Source organism: Culex quinquefasciatus, chromosome 3, assembly GCF_015732765.1.
Source record: "Culex quinquefasciatus strain JHB chromosome 3, VPISU_Cqui_1.0_pri_paternal, whole genome shotgun sequence".
In the NCBI taxonomy this organism is placed as follows: Eukaryota; Metazoa; Arthropoda; class Insecta; order Diptera; family Culicidae; genus Culex; species Culex quinquefasciatus.
In genome coordinates, this window is record NC_051863.1 from 78,898,432 (window position 1) to 78,921,414 (window position 22,983).

Consider the following 22,983-nt stretch of genomic DNA (forward strand, 5'->3'; position numbering starts at 1 on the left):
TCGTATGGTTCGGTAAATGTCCCCCCGGAAGAACCTTCCCCAGGGAACTGGCCACTCCGGGTGTGGCCAATGTTTTACCAATGTGGTCCCAACCCCATTGCCCCAAATCATTCTAGTTTTCCGGTCACCTTCCTAACAATCTTCATTAGAACAGAATTCCTCCCAATTTGGTGCACATACTGTGTCGTTCAATGTGTGCGTGTGTGTGTAAGCAATAAAATTACCACCGTGGATCCGTCTTTGACGAAACCGCGATAGGCACTGAAATTTTCTGAGGCTAAGTGCTAGCTTATATAGTTCGCATGAAATGTGGCAACATGGTGCAAATTTTGCTTCCTCTCCTGCTTTCGCGAAACTCTCACGCGAGTTTGGCACCACTGTTGCCACATTTCATGCGAACTATAAGCTAGCACTTAGCCTCAGAAAATTTCAGTGCCAACCGTGGTTTCATCGAAGACGGATCCACGGTGGTAATTGTATTGCCCATACACACACGCACACATTGGAAGACACAGTTTGTACACCAACTTGGGAGGAATTCTGTGTTAATGAAGATTGTAAGGATGGTCACCGGAAAACCAGAATGATTTGAGGCAATGGGGTTGGGACCACATTTATAGGATATTGGCCAAACTCGGAGTGGCCAGTGCCCTGGGAAAGGTTCTTCCGAGGGGACATTAATCGAATCATACGACTTGGGGCAATATATGTATCAAAATTCATGGTTTTTGAAACTGGTAATGAAAATGGCCATTTCGACCGGATTGGCTACACCCGGAGTCGCCAGTGCGTGCCCTGGGAAAGGTTCTACCGGGGGGACATTAATCGAACCATACTATTTAGGGCAATATGGGTATCAAAAATCATGGTTTTTGAAACTGGTAATGGAAATGGCCATTTTGAGTGGATTGGCCACACCCGGAGTCGCCAGTGCCCTGGGAAAGGTTCTACCAGGGGGACATTAATCGAACCATACGACTTGAGGCAAGTCGTATAGTTTGGTAAATGTCCCCCCGGAAGAACCTTCCCCAGGGCTATGGCCACTCCAGGTGTGGCCAATCCGGTCAAAATGGCCATTTCCATTACCAGTTTCAAAAACCATGATTTTTGATACCCATATTGCCCCAAGTCGTATGGTTCGGTAAATGTCCCCCCGGAAGAACCTTCCCCAGGGAACTGGCCACTCCGGGTGTGGCCAATATTCTATCAATGTGGTCCCAACCCCATTGCCCCAAATCATTCTAGTTTTCCGGTCACCTTCCTAACAATCTTCATTAGAACAGAATTCCACCCAATTTGGTGCACATACTGTGTCTGTCAATGTGTGCGTGTGTGTGTGTATGGGCAATACAATTACCACCGTGGATCCGTCTTCGATGAAACCACGGTTGGCACTGAAATTTTCTGAGGCTAAGTGCTAGCTTATATAGTTCGCATGAAATGTGGCAACAGTGGTGCCAAACTCTCGCGTGAGAGTTTCGCGAAAGCAGGAGAGGAAGCAACATTTGCTACGTGCTTTCAGCCAATCAGCAGCCGGGATTTTTCTTGCATTCATTTTTTATTTTCATCTTAACTTTTAAGTACTTTAACAAAGTTTTATCAACTTTGTGAGGTAGTAAACTTGTACTTTAAGACTTCCCCTTTCGTTTGGTGTGTAAAACATAAAGATTGTTTGAATGGGGGGGAAGATATAAGCATTTGAAAAACGACAGAAAATCGTTACACTTTCGCTTCGCGAAATTTTGGATTGACACCCGTAGACAGTGCCCTTAGGACAAAGTTCTTTGTCAAAACAGTATAAATTATTTTTATCATTATTTTTTTATCTAAAATGGTTTATAAGTATGTTTTTTAACGTTGTACAAAAAAAAAAACAAAAAAGGGACTTAGGACCCTATACTTATTATATACACCGAGGGGATGGCAACCCTATTCCGACCAAAGCAAACTGACAGCAGTTGACATTAGAATGGTTGTCAAATGAGAGCCCCAACCCTCTGGCACCACTGTAAATAGCTAGAACGTTTGACAGTCACCAAAACCTCGAAGAGCCCACGTAGTAGTATTAGTGAAGAGCCCACGTTGTTTATCGTGGGCTCTTCACTAATACTGCTGCGTGGGTCCTGTGAGTGTAGCAGTATTGGTGTTGTTTGTTTGTTTACACCAAATCTTCAAGAAACATCACTTTTTGTGTGTGCAAATCTTTTACGAAAAAAGGTGAGAGCTGTTGCTTCTGATTGCCCGGGAAGATTTGCCGAGTAGTAGGGTAGGGTAGTCATCAATGAGACACTTTTGGTTTTCAACTTTCAACGATTTTTCTAATTTTTTCATCAGCATGTTTTAATGAGCTTTTAGTTGCATTATCTTTCTTTTAATGTGTTCTATCATTGACCAAAATATGAGATCGATTCGACATCTACAGCCAGAGTTATTCAACTGTCTCATTGTAGACGCACTTGGCAGGAACAATGAGACAGCTGGGGAACAATGAGACACTCTACGAAAATTTTCTAGCAAAACATCATGTTTTTGTATTGTTCCATTGCAGGTGACTTGCCTTGAACATTTTAGAGCAATTTTGCCAACATGAAACTTTTAATAACAAAAGTTACACTAAAAAGTATTTAAATTTTGTAAAATCCATATATTAATACCAAATAACTTTGTATTTTTGGTAAAATTAAGTTTAAACTCTATAAATATGCCAAAAATCACTTTTAATTCATGTTTTGAAAGATTTCCATCGATTTTGAAAAGTTTAATGAAGAAAAATCAAAGTGTCTCATTGTAACCCATGGGTTGAAATGAGTGGGGAACAATGAGACAGTCCTGGATTCTGGGTGTATTCTAAATTTTGACCAAATCTAATGAAAGGACATTGTAGCCCAACTTAATCCCTATGGAACGTCGAAAGAAATTTGAAGAAATATTAGTTTTGGTGTAAATGGCAGCCTACGAGCGAAAAAGTATTTTTTGTCTATGATTTACTTTTACACCCCAAAATCAAACATTTATGAATTACTTATCAAGGGAGCGTCCTTAACCAAAGCCACTTATATGGCAGACGTGTATCCAGTAGACACACCTTTCCCCCAAATATGAGCCTGATTGGTTGAAACTACGACTTGTGAGAGCCATTTTATCATTGTTCCCCGTGTCTCATTGATGACTACTCTACCCTACTGGACCGGGGACTGGCCAAGTCCCTCTGTAGATCCTTCCGAACAACTCGCTGCAATCTTTGGCTGGGATTAACCGACCAAGTGCAGAAACATCCGTGATTCCGGTGAATGTGGCGGAGCTGGTCTTTCCGAGCATCCTTCGATAACCTTCTCCGAGAACTGGCCCACTCAGGCTGTCGACTCGCACAGGGGATCGAAGGAATCGCGTGCTTGTGTAGAATCCGACCTTTTGTGGAATCACAAGAAGTTCATCGCGGAGTGGTTCGAACAAATCTGAACTTCTAACTTGCAAAACCGTCTTTATCGCAATTTCGTGGGGCACTTATCCATAGTCTCTGGCGGATAAGGTCCTTCGGGAACTTGTGTTTGGAAATCCGTCCCGTGTCGTTATTTTTTCATGGAAATCATTTCAACATTATGAAATTATGCCTTTTTTTACCACGCGGTTTGTTTATTTTAAAATTTTGACAGCAAATGCGTTCTTCATCTTCTTTGTTGTCTTCATGCTCGCGTCGAACATTTAGGTTTCATAAACATGGCCGTCGTGACAGAGGGCTGGAGAGCCCACAACAAAAGCACTAGCTGTCAAATGGTAGTCCATAACAAATCAATGTTTGGGTTTTTGATTTTACAATTTTTCGTAATTTCGCAATAAATTCCTGAAAAAAAACAAGTGAGTTGTGTTGCTGATGGCAAATTCAATCATATTATTGGTGATTCCATCCCAATATAGGCTGAAAATTCATATCGAAAAAAGTGATTTTTCTGTTTACCTTTTTTTTGCTTTTTTTTTCTTTTGGTCAATCAAACAGTGCACCCGTACACTAAGAATCGGCATTACACAGTTTTCAGTTTGTTTTTACACATTTGCATGTGATTTTTTTTATTAACTGCTTTGAAAATGAACCCATGAGAATAACGCTCTCGCCAATCTCGGGAGTTATCCTCTGTGTCCGTTCACAGGTCCTTTATACTACCAGATCGTATTCTTTATTCTCTCGGATGGCACTGCCCAACTGTATGTGTAGGTAAAACTTCTACAGTAAATGTGAAAGCTTAGTCACACCTGCAAAGTCGTTACTCGACCAAAAGGTAAAGAAAACAAAATTGATTCCCCGAAGAATCAAAATCGGATCATCGAATGACAACGCCCAAACAAAAACAAAAACATCAGATTCTGATGGGAAAAGTTGCCAGCTGCGTCTGTGTGAACGTTTGTTTATTTCGTGTTGCAATCCAAACAAAAACAGGTTAAGTACAATAAATAAATGAGCTTTTGGTATTGGATGACTAAGACATATTTCTCCAAAGAAGTTTAGAAATATCAAAGAAACCATTTTGTTAATTAGGTTTACTTTAGTTTTAACTTTTCTGATCCTGTAATTCCAGTTTCGAAGTTTTTGGACTCTCAAATGCTTGATGTTCAGAAACGTACAAAATGTCAACAAATTTCAACGGACATAAAAAAACCAACCACATAAACATCAAGAAGAAACATGACAAAATAAAGGCATTGTTCCTTCTTCTTCATCCCAACCACCCACAGAACAAATGCGCTTCTTCCTCCCCCCCGGCCGAGCGAGATGAGTGCTTTTGGGTTAGGTCGCTAAATGTCACCCCGAAAAATTGGCACGTAAAAGTTGACGATAATAAAACTGCTTCCTTCTTTTTTGGTGCTGCTTTTCGACACGATGCAAACATACTCACACAAGGCTAAAAAGTCTTCCTTTTTTCCTTCCTTCCCCCTCCCTGCACAAGGACGTTACGTTCGATCGAGAGCACATGCTTCTTCCCTTTCTCTTGTTTTTCTTCTCTCTTTTTTCACTCAAACTCTGGGCCGTAAAAAGTTATCAACGCGCGCCCGAACGAAGCTTTTCCACGAAGGAGGCGCGGAGGCCGGAAGTCCGCTATGCAGTTTCCGAAAATATAGAAGGTGATAATAACAAATGGGAGGGGGTGGCGAACAGCCGCGCGAAGCCCAACCCCAACTGCCGTTTGCGCGCTCCGATTTGTTCCTTGGGTGTTGGGAGGTTGAGAAGTTTAAAAAAAATGTGCGATGGCACACTGGAGGAAACAGAGGAAGTTTTTAAATTCAAATTCAAGATTATTCTAATTAATTTCATGCTAAAATCATCAATAAGGTGGTAAATTTAGCAAAATAACACTACCTAGGGTTCTTATTGATCAAAGTATTTCAGACGGTGAACTGCTCTGATGAACGTTTGTCACTTATCACCAATCACAACTGAATACTCTCTCTCTCTGTTTTACCCTCCCTCTCTCACTGATCGGCTTGCATGCGATTGGCATAGACAGGCCAAACACGCTTTGTCGCTCCAAGCTGATTCAAAATCAATCTGCGATCGGTTGTATTTGAATAATTTATTCGATGATTATAATCAATGTTTTCGAAACACTTTTAAAAATTTCTGTTTACGAGCAATCCTTTAGCTTTTCGCAAATCGACCTCTCATTATTGTTTATGATTTGGATCAAACTTTCCTCTTGCAACCCATGTCCAAATAAGCTATTTTGCATCAATTTGGTATCAACAGTAATTTTGTGATGCATATGTTAAAAAAGATCTCGGTTTCTATTACAAAAACTCAATATATTTTCATTAAAATTTAAAGAAAAACGATTTTTCAAAAACCTTGAAAACAAAAACAACTCAAAAAAATCAAAAAATAGGTTTGGGCATGAAGTTTGCCTTGCAAACTGTTACACGCAGAAAAATATTTTGTAGAATCAGCCTGTACGAGGTTTGATTCAACAAAATGTTTGTTGAATATAATCAACGCCGATTTTGCGTTGAAACCAATCTTGATTTTCTCAATTCAACAAAAATCTTTTTTTTTTGTTTTGTTAAAGTTACTTTGACGTTTAGCGTTGATTCAACAAAAATCTTGATTTTCAAATCAACAAAACGTTTTGTTGATTCAAATATGCCTTATTTTTCTGCGTGTATTAAAATTTTGAGTGTACACCATTTATAAGATTTAACCATTTTAGGAAAATTTTAATATTTCATATTTTGACAATAGTAACCATCCTTGTCCATCTTTAAGAATATAAGAAAATTAACTATGACTTTTTTTAATCATTGTTGATCCGACCATAAGTTGCTGAAAAAAGCATTTCAAGGAATGAAAATTAAGAAACATACACGTTGTTAAAGGTAAGAACAAGATTGTCCGTCAGGCCTGGACGCAAACGCAAAATTCTGCGCCTGTCATCATAGCCTGCCAGTCATCGACCATTGAACAAAGCAACCCCTGCAGATTGTTCGACTGACAGCTAATGGAAAAATCGAACTGGCACAGCGTTCTGCGTTCACCACTGCGTCGAACGGACAATCTTGTTCTTAGCTTAAGTGCTATTCAATCAGCCCAAAAAAGCAAAGCAATCCACTTTAACGACCCCCGGTTCTTTTGTGGGCTCTGTTGCAAGTTTCTGCTCATTTCTAGGCGTCCGAAGGAGTTTTGAGTCACTCAAAACCTCTTTTACGCTAATGGACCGACGTTTTACTTCCCCATCCGATAGAAGGCGTGGTCAGGCAAATCTCGTCTCGAAAAATGCCACCGGGTCCGTCTGGGATTGAACCCAGGCCTTACTGGGGTTTGGAGGCTACCACGCTAACCACTAAACCAACGGACCCGGCCTCCAATCAGCCCACAATTTTTTTAATCAACAGTTTCTTGGAAACTCTTGATCCAACTTTAAAAGTAAAAACTAACTTAATTCACCTATGTGGTTGATGCCTTCCTGACTCTTTACCTAAAATGAGTTATAAGATGGGTTTGGACACAAATTTCATCTTTTTTTCTAGATCCGGAATAACAAAGTGCATAAATATCACTTTAATGGTGAAGACAACGAGGTAATAAATGGACTATAAGCCTACGGAATTAACTTATTAGAAAAATCGTAAATCCATGAGAAAAACTGCGATTGGCCAAAAAGTTAAATCCGTAGACTTATAGTCCATTTATTACCTATTTTTTGACCTATGGGAGTGTCGGAGGCTGTTGCAAAAAGATCTTAAGGTTTTGAAAAAATCATTTTTAACAGTTATAGGGTAGAGGACCCAGTTTTCGCCCTGCTCCAGTTTTCGCCCACCTACTGGATTTAATCTGTATTTAGCAAACTCATACCGTTTTTTGGTTGAATTTATAATGCAGGTTTACTTATTCATTCATTTCTAGTACTAATTAAAACTTTCCTAATGAATATCTTCTGTTTATTAAGTTTTTATAAGCTTTTCAAAAATGCCTTACTGCAGCCGCCATATTTTTGTCAATTTAGACTACAGCGAGTAATAATGTTAATGAGGGAAAACAACTCATTTTGTCCGAAAATAATTTAAATGAATAATTCATCAGTTCACTTTATGTCTGAATTTCATGAAAATCTAGTGATTTACCTGTTTTAAACGTTTACCAAAGGTTATTTCAATAAAATAAAATGGGCGATTTCTAGGGTCATAAAAAAACATGATATCCAATTTTCGCCCAGGGCGAAATCTAGTATTGTGTTTTCAGATTTTATCTAGAACCAGTTTTCGTTTGCCATAAAAACGAATCTAATCGCAGCGAAATGTGCTTGAAAATATATTTGGAACATTCTAGATTATTTTTAAAGGTTAAATAATCATTTTAATTACTTTCATTCATAAGGGGTTTTGGTTCAAATGTTGTGAGCGAGTTGTGGCGCTATAACCACGGCAAATAGTGTCCAGGGCATTCGCGGAAATTCGATGTCCCATCCTAGAGGGTCCCGGAGCACCAAAACTTCTTAGCATGGTGGCTCCCAACGATTCGTAACTCAAACAAACAGGAACGTGAGCGGGGGATCCCCACGTTTCTTCCTCCCCTGTAGATTCAGAACTGTATTGCTGTTTGAACATTCGTGTTCAAACTCAATCCAATTCAACGAATCATCTTTGCGGTAAACTTTACGCAGTTGGCATGGCCGCTTCAACGTTTGTGATGTTTCAATGCATGTTAATGCAACTGTGCACTGCAAATGTTGATAATGACAAGAAGATGCTAGGCGTCAATCAACCTAAGGCATTCTCCAGGATGCCCTCGAAAGACTGGTTGCGCTAGGAATAGATTAGATTAGATTAGATTTAAGGGGTTTTGGTTCAAATGTTGAAAAAGTTTACTGGTACATAGGAGAACAAATTAAGCAGAGGATGGAGAAGTAGTTACACATGTGCTTTAATATTTTTATTAAGAGGTACTCGATGTTTTATATTGAGTCAATTCGGTAGCAAATGACCCATAAGGTTAAAGCTCCCCTAACAAAATCAACAACAACATGGAGCTAATTGTAACTGTGTGCCCTTATCTTGGGTGAACAGGGACACATGAGTTCTATCACAAATTTTGATTCAGTCATATTTTTTTAATGAGAGTGAAAACATGTTTTGGTTTTAGTTATAATAGACAGAGAATCTCAAAATAAGTAGGATAATATCTGAAAAAAAACTCCTAGGATTTTTTGAACCTCAATTTATAATATGTACGACAAAATATGTGCACATCAATGAAATTTAGCTTCGGGAACATGTTGTTTATCAATAAGACACCATATTTACTTAGCTTTGTGTAATAATTTCATTTGATTTATTGATTTTTGTCGTGGGCGAAAACTGGTTCCAAGGGTGGGCGAAAATTGGATTGAGGGGGGCGAAAATAGGCTCTTCAGAGCACTTTATTAAAACGCAAAATTTTATAAAAAAATGAACATGTAAATGATAAAAACCTTGTGGAAACTTAAAATCAAATAGTTTATCAACGTTCTACAACAAATAGAACCAACAACCATAAATTGTCATCAAATTCTCATCTAATTTCCAAGATAGCCACTATAAAGTGAGCGATTTCTGGGTCCTCTACCTATGCATAAACTATGACAAAAAGTCAAACCAATCTCGGATGTATATAGCATATTTGAAAGTGCTTAAAAAGACCTTTCGAATGCATCTAGTTGGAGTTGAAATTGATCAAGTTTTACGCAAATGGAAGCAATTTTATGATTTTTAATGTTTTTTTTTTTACCTCAAACTTCGAAGCCCGTTTTACCCCACTCCCCTTTGTCGTAGAGGGCTCATATTTGGCATGAGTTCATCTCATGTATAAACAAACCAACGCTGAAAGCTTTATCCAAATCGGATCACAGCGATACGACCTCTAGAACAAACCGAGCAAAATCTACAAATACTGCCTCTTAAGCGGTCATAACTCCAAGCAGTGTTGCCAGATCATCAACATTATTTTGCTAACCTAACCAACAATGTGTCGTATAATTAATCCGGACATTGTTTACATTCAGTTAGGTGAGATTCGGCAAGAAAAAAGTACATAAATATCACTTAAGTAGACAAAACTCGAGACAGGGTTTCCAAATCAATGTTTTGGACTCGTTGGAAAGGTTTGATTACATTTTGATTACCTAACCAACGATGTATAACATGATGATATTTGGTGCGATTTCCGGCTATTTATTCAACTTCCGAAAATATGCGAAAACACATTTTTATACATAACTTTTGAACTACTTATCGAAACTTCAAACAATTCAATTTTACCGTAAGGGACCCTGAACCAAGTCGAATGCGACTGGTTTGGTCAAAATTGATTCAGCCAGTGCTGAGAAAAATGAGTGAAATTATTGGTCACGTACACACACACATAAACACACACTCTTACCCACACACAGAAATTTGTTCAGTTTTGCATTCTGAGTCGATATGAATAAAAAGTTCAATTTTTGGGCAGGATAATAACCTTACTTCAGTGAGGAAGGCAAAATGTAAAACCATTGTGGATTTTTTTCATCTTTTGCACTAAGTATTTTCTGAAAATCTAAATCACAATAAACATTTCAAAAGGCCTAAAAGGCCCTTTTGAAATTTCAATCATGATTTTGTAATTCTAAGAACATGGAATCAATAGTGCTGACAAATTATTGATTGAAAAATGAGAACTTGTAGAGAAGCATTAAGAAATATGTATTTATCATAATTATCATTTTTAAAAGGCTTTTTCTCAGAAACAAAGTTAAAAAAAATATATCAGATAATTAACAGATATTTGAAAATATTTTTAAGAGAAGAATGAGAGTGAATACTGTCAAGAAATTAAAGCATACATATTTTTCAAAAAAAAGGTCTGAAAACAGTTATTAAAGCTCATAAACGGTGAACTTTACCAAAATTTCATTTATATACATTCTATTTTTCATTATTTTTAATTCAATTATTTGTACAACCCTTGAGCAGTATACACGTTTTGTGATGAAACAAGCGGAAAATTGACCGTTTGACTAAAACACCTAGTGATATATTTTTTCAAAAACGCATGCCGAACATTTTGCCACGAAAAGCTCATGAAAAGATGATTTTTATCAAATGTTTCATAACAAATACACCTTTCGAAATTGCAATTTAATTGATGTAATTTGTTCATAAATCATCATAATTTGGGGGTCAAAACCCAAAATTGTCATCCTCATTTGTTTAAGAAAAGAATTTGGTATGAAAGTTCACTAGCAGCTTTGTTCCACTGCTTATTTAACTTTAAAAAAATAAAACTTATCTAATCTTAATTCAAAAACTTTTAACTCATTTCAATGTCAATATATTATCAAAGAATAGCTTAATAAATAATTTGGAGTGGGTAGAACACCGTTTTGAGGGGCCTTTGTATCGATAGAATTGATTTATCGTGGAAATTTCGTACCATAACGTTTTCGGGATAACATCGTCGGAAATTTCGTCGGCATACGAGCGGGTTCATGTTTAGCAAGTCAAATCTTTTGATATATGAACATCTAGATTTTCTATAAAACCCACGTTTTCAAACAGCTGAGTGAAAACTAATTTTTAGTCGTCAATTTTATTCCGAGCAATCATAATTTTTTATTCATTTTTTGCAGTTTTCCAAAACGGAACCATAACAACATTTTTACTGAAGAGATAAAAAAGTGGGAATGAGGGGGTTTTTCCTAGTAGGTCCTCAAAATATATAAGATTCTTTTTAAATTTTTGTCATCATGAATACCCACTGTGTGCTGCCCTCTCAAAGTCGGTCCCTTCAATGGAGTAGGGCTTATTCAAGCTGAACGACTTTTTTGTTGTTCCTGGTGCTCGTTATTTTCATTCTCTTCTCTGAGCTCTGCTCTGCATCCACCGTCCAAAAACCAAACCACCGACCAGACCCCCACAACACCCACCCCGCAAAACTTCCGGAGCTCGGTCGATAAAAATGTTTTTCTCCTCCGTGTGGTTTACACCCTGCCCCACTGCTCCCAGCTGTACCGTTTTCTTGTTTTTTTCTGAGGGCAAGTTTCCTCCGTGGAGAAAAAAAAGCGTGTGACCCCGACTAAAACAGATTTGTTCCGTTGAAATGCACTTTGAGCACCCGAACACCGCATTAGAGCCCCGCAAAGGGCCATGCGTCTCCATCTGCCGCGCCAGTAGGAGCGCACTTCATTTCCAAGTTTTCCAAGAAGGGCTCACGGCGCGCTCGTCCGGCCCTTCCCCAAAAATAGAACCTTGCGGTGGGAGACGATTAATGTTTCTGACATTTTTATTGGGGGGTCATTATTGAGTTTGCGGCTTATTGAGATATTTCGCGTGAAGGAACAGGACCGCACAATGGCTTCTTCTGCTTCTGTAGACGCTTTGTGTGTGTCGTTGTATTTACGGACTGGCGAAAGTTTATTTAGAGCGAGATTGATGAACCGTTCGTCCGGGAGCTTTGGGGAGACGAACACTAAATGGGATGCTGATTAATGGGCACCATTCTCCCGTTTAACGGCGGGACCATTTCGATCGCAATCGATCTAATGGCGCTATTTTCTCTTCTTCTCTCTTTTTTTTATCGCAGTGCCGATGAAAGTGAAGAAGACCGACCTTCCGGTGCTGCCACAGGAGACGGAAGTGCTGCCGGCGCTGGATGACGCGACCGACGCGGACAACTCCGAGGACGATGACGACGAGGACGACATTGACGATGACGAGGACGAGGACATGCTGGGAGATGAGCCGATCGAGAGTGACGACGACGAGTACGACTCCGAGGAGGACTTTGACGCCGACAAGGAACCGGACACCGGATCGGCCGTTTGGGACAGCTTCAGCACTCCGCAGACCCTGCTAGGCAAGGACAGCAGCAACAGCAACATGAACGTAAACAGCAACAAGAAGGACTCGTTCAGCACGGCAGCGTCCAGCACCACGGAGAAGGCAACGGAAATCCCGACCACCCCCCGTCACGGCCATCCCGACGCCGGATCCGTACTTCACCCACTTTGACCCGCGCTACGAGCATCAGAGCTTCAAGGTTTGTATGATTAGTTTGGTGTAATATATACTGTTCGTAGAATTTGCACGCTGAATTCCAGGAGGCACAGCAGAGGCTTGAGGAAAGCCACCGCGAGAAGGTCACCCGCGTCATGAAGGACTGGTCCGACCTGGAAGAAAAGTACCAGGACATGCGAATGGCCGATCCCAAATCCGCCCAAACCTTCAAACAGCGAATGACCGCTCGGTTCCAGGTAAAGTTGGTCTCTCTGCTTTCAGTGCAAAACCATGTCATAGATTTTCCCCTTAAAAACAAATACCAAAACGCCAAACAAAGTAGCATACAAAGTAGTTGGTTGCACTAGTTTAGTAGAGCAAAATATTTACAAAAAAAAAAAAAATATCTGCCCGGAATGATGCCGTAGAATAGCCGTTTGATGAAAACCGTTGACATGCGTTGCAACACCTGAATTAAACGCGCGAATATATTTGTAACATTCTAGACTTCTGTGCAGGCACTTGAAGAGGAGGGCAACTCGGAAAAGCACCAACTGGCGGCGATGCACCAGCAGCGCGTGCTGGCCCACATCAACCAGCGCAAGCGTGAGGCGATGACCTGCTACACCCAGGCCCTGACCGAGCAGCCGCCGAACGTGAGTTTCTTCACAATTCCTCAAAATTCGATTTAAATCCTGAGATATTCAACAAAACCAATTTCCCCACACCAGTCCCACCGCGTTGAAAAGTGTCTGCAGAAGCTGCTGCGTGCCCTGCACAAGGACCGTGCCCACGCCCTGTCCCACTACCGCCACCTGCTGGGTTCGGGAGGTGCCGGCGGACTGGAGGCTGCCGCTTCCGAGCGACCCCGCACGCTGGAACGCCTCGTGGACATCGATCGTGCCGTGAACCAGTCGATGGCGATGCTCAAGCGTTACCCGGAACTGTCCACCAAGCTGTCCCAGCTGATGGACGACTACATCCAGGCGCTGCGCTCCAAGGACGAAACCCCCGGCTCGATGCTGGCCATGACCGAGGAAGCCGAGGCCACCATCCTGGACAAGTACCGCATGGAGATCGAACGCAAGGTCAGCGAAAAGGAACGCCAACGTCTGGCGGAGAAGCAACGCAAGGAGCAGCGCGCCCAGGAACGTGAGAAGATCCGCGAGGAAAAGCTGCGTTTGGAAGCGAAGAAGATGGAAGCCGCCTACAAGCAACAACAGCAGCAACTCCAACAACAGCAGCAGCAGCAACAACAGCAACAACAGGCTCAACAACAGCAAGCTCAAACGCAGCTGCCAGTTTCGGAGCAGCCACAAACGCAGAAGCAGATCGAGCTGGAAACCCAGAAGGACACCGAAGCTACACGCGATTACACGGAGGATGTCACCATAACGTAAGTTTTAATTCATAAAACAAAAACATAAGATCATAATCTAACATTCCTTCCTATTCAATCAATCCAGTAACAGTCCACAGTCAACGGCACTGCCGACCGTAGACGACGAGGCCGTCCAGCGTGCAGTGGAGGAGGTGGCTGCCGCGGTCGCTCACCAGGAAGCGGAACCGAAGATGCAGCACGTGATGGCCCACGACATTGGACACGGCGAACCGGTGAGTGATTTTATGATGCTGCTTTCGGAAATCAACTACTATTTAGTAACTTTTACTACGTTTCTGGTTGACTCAACAACAATTAGGGTAGACGACCCAGAAATCGCCCACTTTATAGTGGGAATCTAAGAAATTTGACAAGAATTTAATGACAACGTATGGTTTTCGGTTCTATTTGTTGTAGAACGTTGATAAACTATTTGATTTTATGTTTCCACAAGGTTTTTATTATTTCAGGTTTATTTTTGTTGAAATTTTGCGTACACATCAGACTAAACTTAAAAATGGCATAAAGTCAAAATCGTCAAAAGCTGACATAGGACAATTATGCGTAGAACGGCAGTAAAGTGCTCTGAAGTGCCTATTTTCGCCCCCCTAAACCCAATTTTCGCCCACCCTTGGAACCAGTTTTCGCCCACGACAAAAATCAAGAAATCAAATGAAATTATGGCACAACGCTAAGCAGGAGTTAAGAGTTTTTTTTACAGATAACACAGCGTAACAAAATATTTTTTTTATTTTTTGGCAGCACGAAAAAAAATGCTCCTCTAGGGTTCGGCTTCCCGAACAAAATGCAACCTGGCGCATATTTTTATTGTTATCCTAACTCGAGATATTCAATGCAGAAGTTTTGCATATGAATCACCCCCCGTCGGAAAATATTTTTTATTTTGTTTTCTCTGTAACTTCTGATCAATTAGGTCTTTTTGGACGCTTCCGGTGTCATTCGACGGTAAATTGTTAGAAAAACTCAAGATTTGGTCCCATTGGCCGGTTCCCGTAACCGGTTCCGGAGGAAATCCGGAATATTGGCCAAAACTGTGCAAAAACTTCAAAATTTTGAAGTTTTTTGCTCTTAATGCGAAGTGAACGCACTATAGCATAAAACAATCTATACAAACTAAAAAAATGTTGGTCCCAGCATGTTTGAAGGTGTTTAATTGAAAAGGTGGCCATTGAGAACCGGTTCCGGTCAATCCGGATCCGGAAACTCCGGAAAAAATAAGCAATATTTTCACAATTCCAATGTGTCAGACAGATATAAATAAAAGTGTTGTTGAAGCATTCTTTGCTACTTCATATTCATATGACCACAAAAACATGGCCAAGTGGCCAACGGGAACCTGCTCTGAATGTTCCGGATCAGGGAACCTGTGGAAATTATATTTTTTTTCATTAATTTTATGAAGCAGTTTTTATTAAGACATTTTCAATGTATCTGGAAAAATCTGAATTGATTCAAAATCAAAATCAGAAATGTGGCCAAGTGGCCAACGGTAACCCGTTCTGAATGTTCCGGATCATGGAACCAGTGGACACTTGACTTTTTTTTTAAATTTTAAAGGCAGTTTTTATTAAGAAATTTTCAAGGTTTCTGGAAAAATATGAATTAATCCGAAATCAGAATCAGAAATGTGGCCAAGTGGCCAACGGGAACCCGTTCTGAATATTCCGGATCGGGGAACCAGTGGTCACTTGAAATGTGCATTAATTTAAAATAGCGTCTAGTTTTCTAGAAAAATCAGAATTAATTAAAATCAGAATCATAAATACGGCCAGGTAACCAACAGGAACCCGTTTTATATGTTCTGGATTAGGGAACCAGTGAACATTTGAAGTTTTTATCAAGTTTTCAAAAAACATATTTAGATTAATGAAATTTAAAAATTCCTGTAAAAATTAAGAACATATTCGATATCAGAATTAGAAATATTGCCAAGTGGCCTACGGGAACTCGTTCTGAATGTTTCGGATCATGTTACCAGAGAAAACTTGAATTTTTAATTAATTTTAAAAATGCATATTTTAATTAATGAAATTTTTAAATCCCTGGAAAAATCTGAATGTATTTAAAATAAGAAAAAAAAATGTTGCCAAGTGGCCGACTGTTCCGGATCAGGGAGCCAGTGGTCACTTGGCATATTTTAATAAGGAAATTTTCTAGATTTCTAGAAAAATCTGAATTTATTTGAAATCAGAATTCAAAATGTTGTCAAGTGGCCAACGAGAACCTGTTCTGACTTTTTTATTATTTTTTTTTTATTATTTAAAAAAATATATTTATCTTACTGATTTTTTTTTAATTTTTTTGAAAAAATCACAATTTATTTGAAAACAGAATTAGAAATGTTTTCCAAGTGTCACTTGAAATGTTTATTGATTTTAGAAAAAGCATATTTTAATTAGGAAATTTTCTAGTTTTCTAGAAATAGCAGAATTAATTCAAAATAAGAATCAGAAATGTGGCCAGGTGACCAACAAAATCCGTATGAAATGTTCTGGATTAGGAACCAGTCCCAGAACATTTGATTTTTTTATTAATTTTAATAAAGCATATTTTAATTTTTTAATTTGCTGGAAAATCTGAATTTATTTAAAATTAGGAATATAAATAATGTCAAGTGGCCAACGAGAACCTGTTCTGACAGGTCACAATTTATATTAATTTAAAAAAAATACTGATTTTTTTTATTAATTTTTGGAAAAAAAATCACAATTTATTTGAAATCAGAATCAGAAATGTGGCCAGGTGACCAACAGGAACCCGTTTTGAATCTTCTGGATTAGGGAACCAGTGAACATCTGAAATTACTATCAAGTTTTCAAAAAACATATTTTGATTAATGAAATTGTAAAATTCCTGTTAAAATTCAGAACATATTCGAAATCAGAATTAAAAATGTTGCCAAGTAGCCAACGAGATCCTGTTCCAATGTTTATTAATTTAATATATAGAATTACTTTTAAGTTATTAAGAAAAATATTATCAAGAATTACGAGAATTTGTTTTTTTCCATTGATTGCAATGTAAATTTCTCATTAATAGTTTTTTTCTTTTTCTGAAAATGTTTGTATTTTCTTAATACGAACCGTCGAAAAATTAAGATGAAGATTATGTAGAGATTATTTTTTAAATTATCAAATAAAATTAGTGCTACACTTAACTCATTTCTTAATATGTCCGCCTCTGAATATGTAATTTATTTTGAGTTTTGAGTAATGTTTTTTTTTTCAAATTTAAACATTTTTGGCGAAAAATAAAAAGATCAGAACATTCAAAAATTAATGCTCCATTATTCAAAATTCAAATTTCATCAATTCGAAACTTTTTTTTATATTTTAATAGTTTTTCTGAACAATTTTTTTTTTAAATTCAGATGTATTTTTTTTCGAATTTCTAAAATTGTAATTAAAATTGGATTATATCTAAATACAGAATTTTAAAATCTCCAAAAACTTAAAAATCAAAAATTCAAAATTTATAGAAAAATTCAAATTAAAAAAATCAAAATTGAAAAAAATCACTATTTGAAAACTAAAAATATAAAATTTAAAACAATTTTGCAAACAAAAAAAAACAAAAATCTCAAAAATCGCAAAAAAAATAAATTCTTAGATTTTAAAATTCTTAAATTCTTAAATTGTTAAATTGTTAAATTCTTAAATTCTTAAATTCTTAAATTCTTAAATTCTTAAATTCTTAAATTCTTAAATTCTTAAATTCTTAAATTCTTAAATTCTTAAATTCTTAAATTCTTAAATTCTTAAATTCTTAAATTCTTAAATTCTTAAATTCTTAAATTCTTAAATTGTTAAATTGTTAAATTCTTAAATTCTTAAATTCTTGAATTCTTAAATTCTTAAATTCTTAAATTCTTAAATTCTTAAATTCTTAAATTCTTAAATTCTTAAATTCTTAAATTCTTAAATTCTTAAATTCTTAAATTCTTAAATTCTTAAATTTAAATTCTTAAATTCTTAAATTCTTAAATTCTTAAATTCTTAAATTCTTAAATTCTTAAATTCTTAAATTCTTAAATTCTTAAATTCTTAAATTCTTAAATTCTTAAATTTTAAATTCTTAAATTCTTAAATTCTTAAATTCTTAAATTTTAAATTCTTAAATTCTTAAATTCTTAAATTTAAATTCTTAAATTCTTAAATTCTTAAATTCTTAAATTCTTAAATTTTAAATTCTTAAATTTTAAATTCTTAAATTCTTAAATTCTTAAATTCTTAAATTCTTAAATTCTTAAATTCTTAAATTCTTAAATTCTTAAATTCTTAAATTCTTAAATTCTTAAATTCTTAAATTCTTAAATTCTTAAATTCTTAAATTCTTAAATTCTTAAATTCTTAAATTCTTAAATTCTTAAATTCTTAAATTCTTAAATTCTTAAATTCTTAAATTCTTAAATTCTTAAATTCTTAAATTCTTAAATTCTTAAATTCTTAAATTCTTAAATTCTTAAATTCTTAAATTCTTAAATTCTTAAATTCTTAAATTCTTAAAGTCTTAAATTCTTAAATTCTTAAATTCTTAAATTCTTAAATTCTTAAATTCTTAAATTCTTAAATTCTTAAATTCTTAAATTCTTAAATTCTTAAATTCTTAAATTCTTAAATTCTTAAATTCTTAAATTCTTAAATTCTTAAATTCTTAAATTCTTAAATTTTTAAATTCTTAAATTCTTAAATTCTTAAATTTCTAAAATCTTTAATTTTTGGAAGAAAATATTTCAAATATTGGAAATGCAATTTGTTTCGGAATTATTCGAAATTAAGTGTGGAATATGGAATATAATCTGTATTAAAATTCATAGATTTTGAAGTTTTAGAATTTCTAAATCTAAAATTCAATTATATTCAAATTTTAGATTTTGTTTTTTGAGCTCATATTTTTGAAGTTAAATTTCATTTAATAGATTTTTAAATTTTGTTTATATTGGTTTATAATTTTCTATTTCGTTTATATTGGTCAAAATTATTGTAGTGTCCCTCTGATTCGCAAAAAGAATTTTTTGGTGACACTTTTCTTTTTAAAAGGATTTTTTGCTATCACTCCTTCAAACATAAAACGAGTTAAATTTTGTTATCAAATACTTTCTTTATTAGTTTTTTCTTTGGAAATAATGTTTCTTGAATGTTTGTCGCGATTTTTTTTATATGGCGTGAATTTCGCGCGGATTGAGGTTTCGGTCAGCGCGGAATTGGCGCGGATTTTCTTTCGACTTTCCCGTAACAACCCTGCATGTCCACTGGTACCCTAATCCGGAACATTCAGAATGGGTTCCCGTTGGCCACTTGGAAATATTTTTAATTCTGATTTCAAATTAACTGTGTTTTTTTCCAAAAATTTAAAAAAATCAGTAAAATAAATATATTTATTTCAATAATAAAAATTGTGACTAGTCAGAACAGGTTCTCGTTGGCCACTTGACAACATTTTCAATTCTGATTTCAAATAAATTTAGATTTTTCTAGAAATCTAGAAAATTTCATAATTAGAATATGCTTTATAAAATAAAAAAAAGTCAAGTGAACACTGGTTCCCTGATCCGGAACAGTTGGCCACTTGGCAACATTTTTATGTCTAATTTTAAATATATTCAAAAATTTTCAGGAATTTAAAAATTTCATTTATTAAAATATGCTTTTTTAAAGTTAATAAAAAAAATTCAAGTGTCCTCTGGTTCCCTGATCCAAATCATTCAAAACGGATTCCGTCGGCTACTTGCCTAATTCTGATTTCAAATATGTTCTGAATTTTTAAAGGAATTTTAAAATTTTAAATATTTTAAGTGGAATTATTGAATGTCATTTATTGAAATATGCTTTATTAATATTAATAAAAAAATCAAGTGTCTTCTGGTTCCCTGATCCGGATCAGTCTGAACGGGTTCCAGTTGACCACTTAGCAACATATTTAATTCTGATTTTAAATAAATTCTGAATTTTTACAGGAATTTTAAAATTTCATTAATCATAATATGTTTTTGAAAACTTGATAAAAATTTCAAATATTCACTTGTTCCCTAATCCGGATCAATTAAAACGGGTTCCTGTTTGTCACCTGGCCACATTTCTGATTCTGATTTTGAATTAATTCTGCTATTTCTAGAAAACTAGAAAATTTCCTAATTAAAATATGCTTTTTTAATTAATAAACATTTCAAGTGACTACTGGTTCCCTGATCCGGAACTTTCAAAATGGGTTTCCATTGGCCACTTGGAAACATTTCTAATGCTGTTTTCAAATAAATTGTGATTTTTTCAAAAAAATTAAAAAAAAATCAGTAAGATAAATATATTTTTTTAAATAATAAAAAAAAATAAAAAAGTCAGAACAGGTTCTCGTTGGCCACTTGACAACATTTTGAATTCTGATTTCAAATAAATTCAGATTTTTCTAGAAATCTAGAAAATTTCCTTATTAAAATATGCCAAGTGACCACTGGCTCCTGATCCGGAACAGTCGGCCACTTGGCAACATTTTTTCTTATTTTAAATACATTCAGATTTTTCCAGGGATTTAAAAATTTCATTAATTAAAATATGCATTTTTAAAATTAATTAAAAATTCAAGTTTTCTCTGGTAACATGATCCGAAACATTCAGAACGAGTTCCCGTAGGCCACTTGGCAATATTTCTAATTCTGATATCGAATATGTTCTTAATTTTTACAGGAATTTTTAAATTTCATTAATCTAAATATGTTTTTTGAAAACTTGATAAAAACTTCAAATGTTCACTGGTTCCCTAATCCAGAACATATAAAACGGGTTCCTGTTGGTTACCTGGCCGTATTTATGATTCTGATTTTAATTAATTCTGATTTTTCTAGAAAACTAGACGCTATTTTAAATTAATGCACATTTCAAGTGACCACTGGTTCCCCGATCCGGAATATTCAGAACGGGTTCCCGTTGGCCACTTGGCCACATTTCTGATTCTGATTTCGGATTAATTCATATTTTTCCAGAAACCTTGAAAATTTCTTAATAAAAACTGCCTTTAAAATTTAAAAAAGTCAAGTGTCCACTGGTTCCATGATCCGGAACATTCAGAACGGGTTACCGTTGGCCACTTGGCCACATTTCTGATTTTGATTTTGAATCAATTCAGATTTTTCCAGATACATTGAAAATGTCTTAATAAAAACTGCTTCATAAAATTAATGAAAAAATATAATTTCCACAGGTTCCCTGATCCGGAACATTCAGAGCAGGTTCCCGTTGGCCACTTGGCCATGTTTTTGTGGTCATATGAATATGAAGTAGCAAAGAATGCTTCAACAACACTTTTATTTATATCTGTCTGACACATTGGAATTGTGAAAATATTGCTTATTTTTTTCCGGAGTTTCCGGATCCGGATTGACCGGAACCGGTTCTCAATGGCCACCTTTTCAATTAAACACCTTCAAACATGCTGGGACCAACATTTTTTTAGTTTGTATAGATTGTTTTATGCTATAGTGCGTTCACTTCGCATTAAGAGCAAAAAACTTCAAAATTTTGAAGTTTTTGCACAGTTTTGGCCAATATTCCGGATTTCCTCCGGAACCGGTTACGGGAACCGGCCAATGGGACCAAATCTTGAGTTTTTCTAACAATTTACCGTCGAATGACACCGGAAGCGTCCAAAAAGACCTAATTGATCAGAAGTTACAGAGAAAACAAAATAAAAAATATTTTCCGACGGGGGTGATTCATATGCAAAACTTCTGCATTGAATATCTCGAGTTAGGATAACAATAAAAATATGCGCCAGGTTGCATTTTGTTCGGGAAGCCGAACCCTAGAGGAGCATTTTTTTTCGTGCTGCCAAAAAATAAAAAAAATATTTTGTTACGCTGTGTAATCTACTTTTTTTGAGGTTATCTGTCTATTCTTACCAAAAACAAAAACATGTTCACACTCGTAAAAAAATGTGACTAAATCAAAATTCGTGAAAGAATTCATGTGTCTTTATTCACCAAAGATAAGGGCACACAGTTACAATTAGCTCCATGTTATTGTTGATTTCGTTCGTTGTACTATCGGAAATTGATGGTTTCCTGGTAGAATTTCAATCAAAATTGAACATTAAAAAAAACATTCATAAAAAAATACCAAAATATTAAAAAACTAAAATATTAAAATACTAAAATACTAAAATACTAAAATACTAAAATACTAAAATACTAAAATACTAAAATACTAAAATACTAAAATACTAAAATACTAAAATACTAAAATACTAAAATACTAAAATACTAAAATACTAAAATACTAAAATACTAAAATACTAAAATACTAAAATACTAAAATACTAAAATACTAAAATACTAAAATACTAAAATACTAAAATACTAAAATACTAAAATACTAAAATACTAAAATACTAAAACACTAAAATACTAAAATACTAAAATACTAAAATACTAAAATACTAAAATACTAAAATACTAAAATACTAAAATACTAAAATACTAAAATACTAAAATACTAAAATACTTAAATACTAAAATACTAAAATACTAAAATACTAAAATACTAAAATACTAAAATACTAAAATACTAAAATACTAAAATACTAAAATACTAAAATACTAAAATACTAAAATACTAAAATACTAAAATAATAAAATACTAAAATACTAAAATACTAAAATACTAAAATACTAAAATACTAAAATACTAGAATACTAAAATACTAAAATACTAAAATACTAAAATACTAAAATACTAAAATACTAAAATACTAAAATACTAAAATACTAAAATACTAAAATACTAAAATACTAAAATACTAAAATACTAAAATACTAAAATACTAAAATACTAAAATACTAAAATACTAAAATACTAAAATACTAAAATACTAAAATACTAAAATACTAAAATACTAAAATATTAAAATACTAAAATACTAAAATACTAAAACACTAAAATACTAAAATACTAAAATACTAAAAATACTAAAATACTAAAATACTAAAATACTAAAATACTAAAATACTAAAATACTAAAATACTTAAATACTAAAATACTAAAATACTAAAATACTAAAATACTAAAATACTAAAATACTCAAATACTCATATACTAAA

General features: G+C 35.0%; 1 protein-coding gene across 1 annotated transcript in view; it reads left to right on the forward strand.

Annotated features, from left to right (window-relative positions):
• Positions 1-22,983, forward strand: part of LOC6047426 (amyloid-beta-like protein) — a 182,508-nt gene that overhangs the window by 154,479 nt on the left and 5,046 nt on the right. The window contains 6 exon segments of the mRNA XM_038266253.1: positions 12,080-12,459; positions 12,461-12,535; positions 12,597-12,749; positions 13,011-13,148; positions 13,224-13,888; positions 13,959-14,106. Coding sequence (XP_038122181.1) covers positions 12,080-12,459; positions 12,461-12,535; positions 12,597-12,749; positions 13,011-13,148; positions 13,224-13,888; positions 13,959-14,106 — 1,559 coding nt within the window.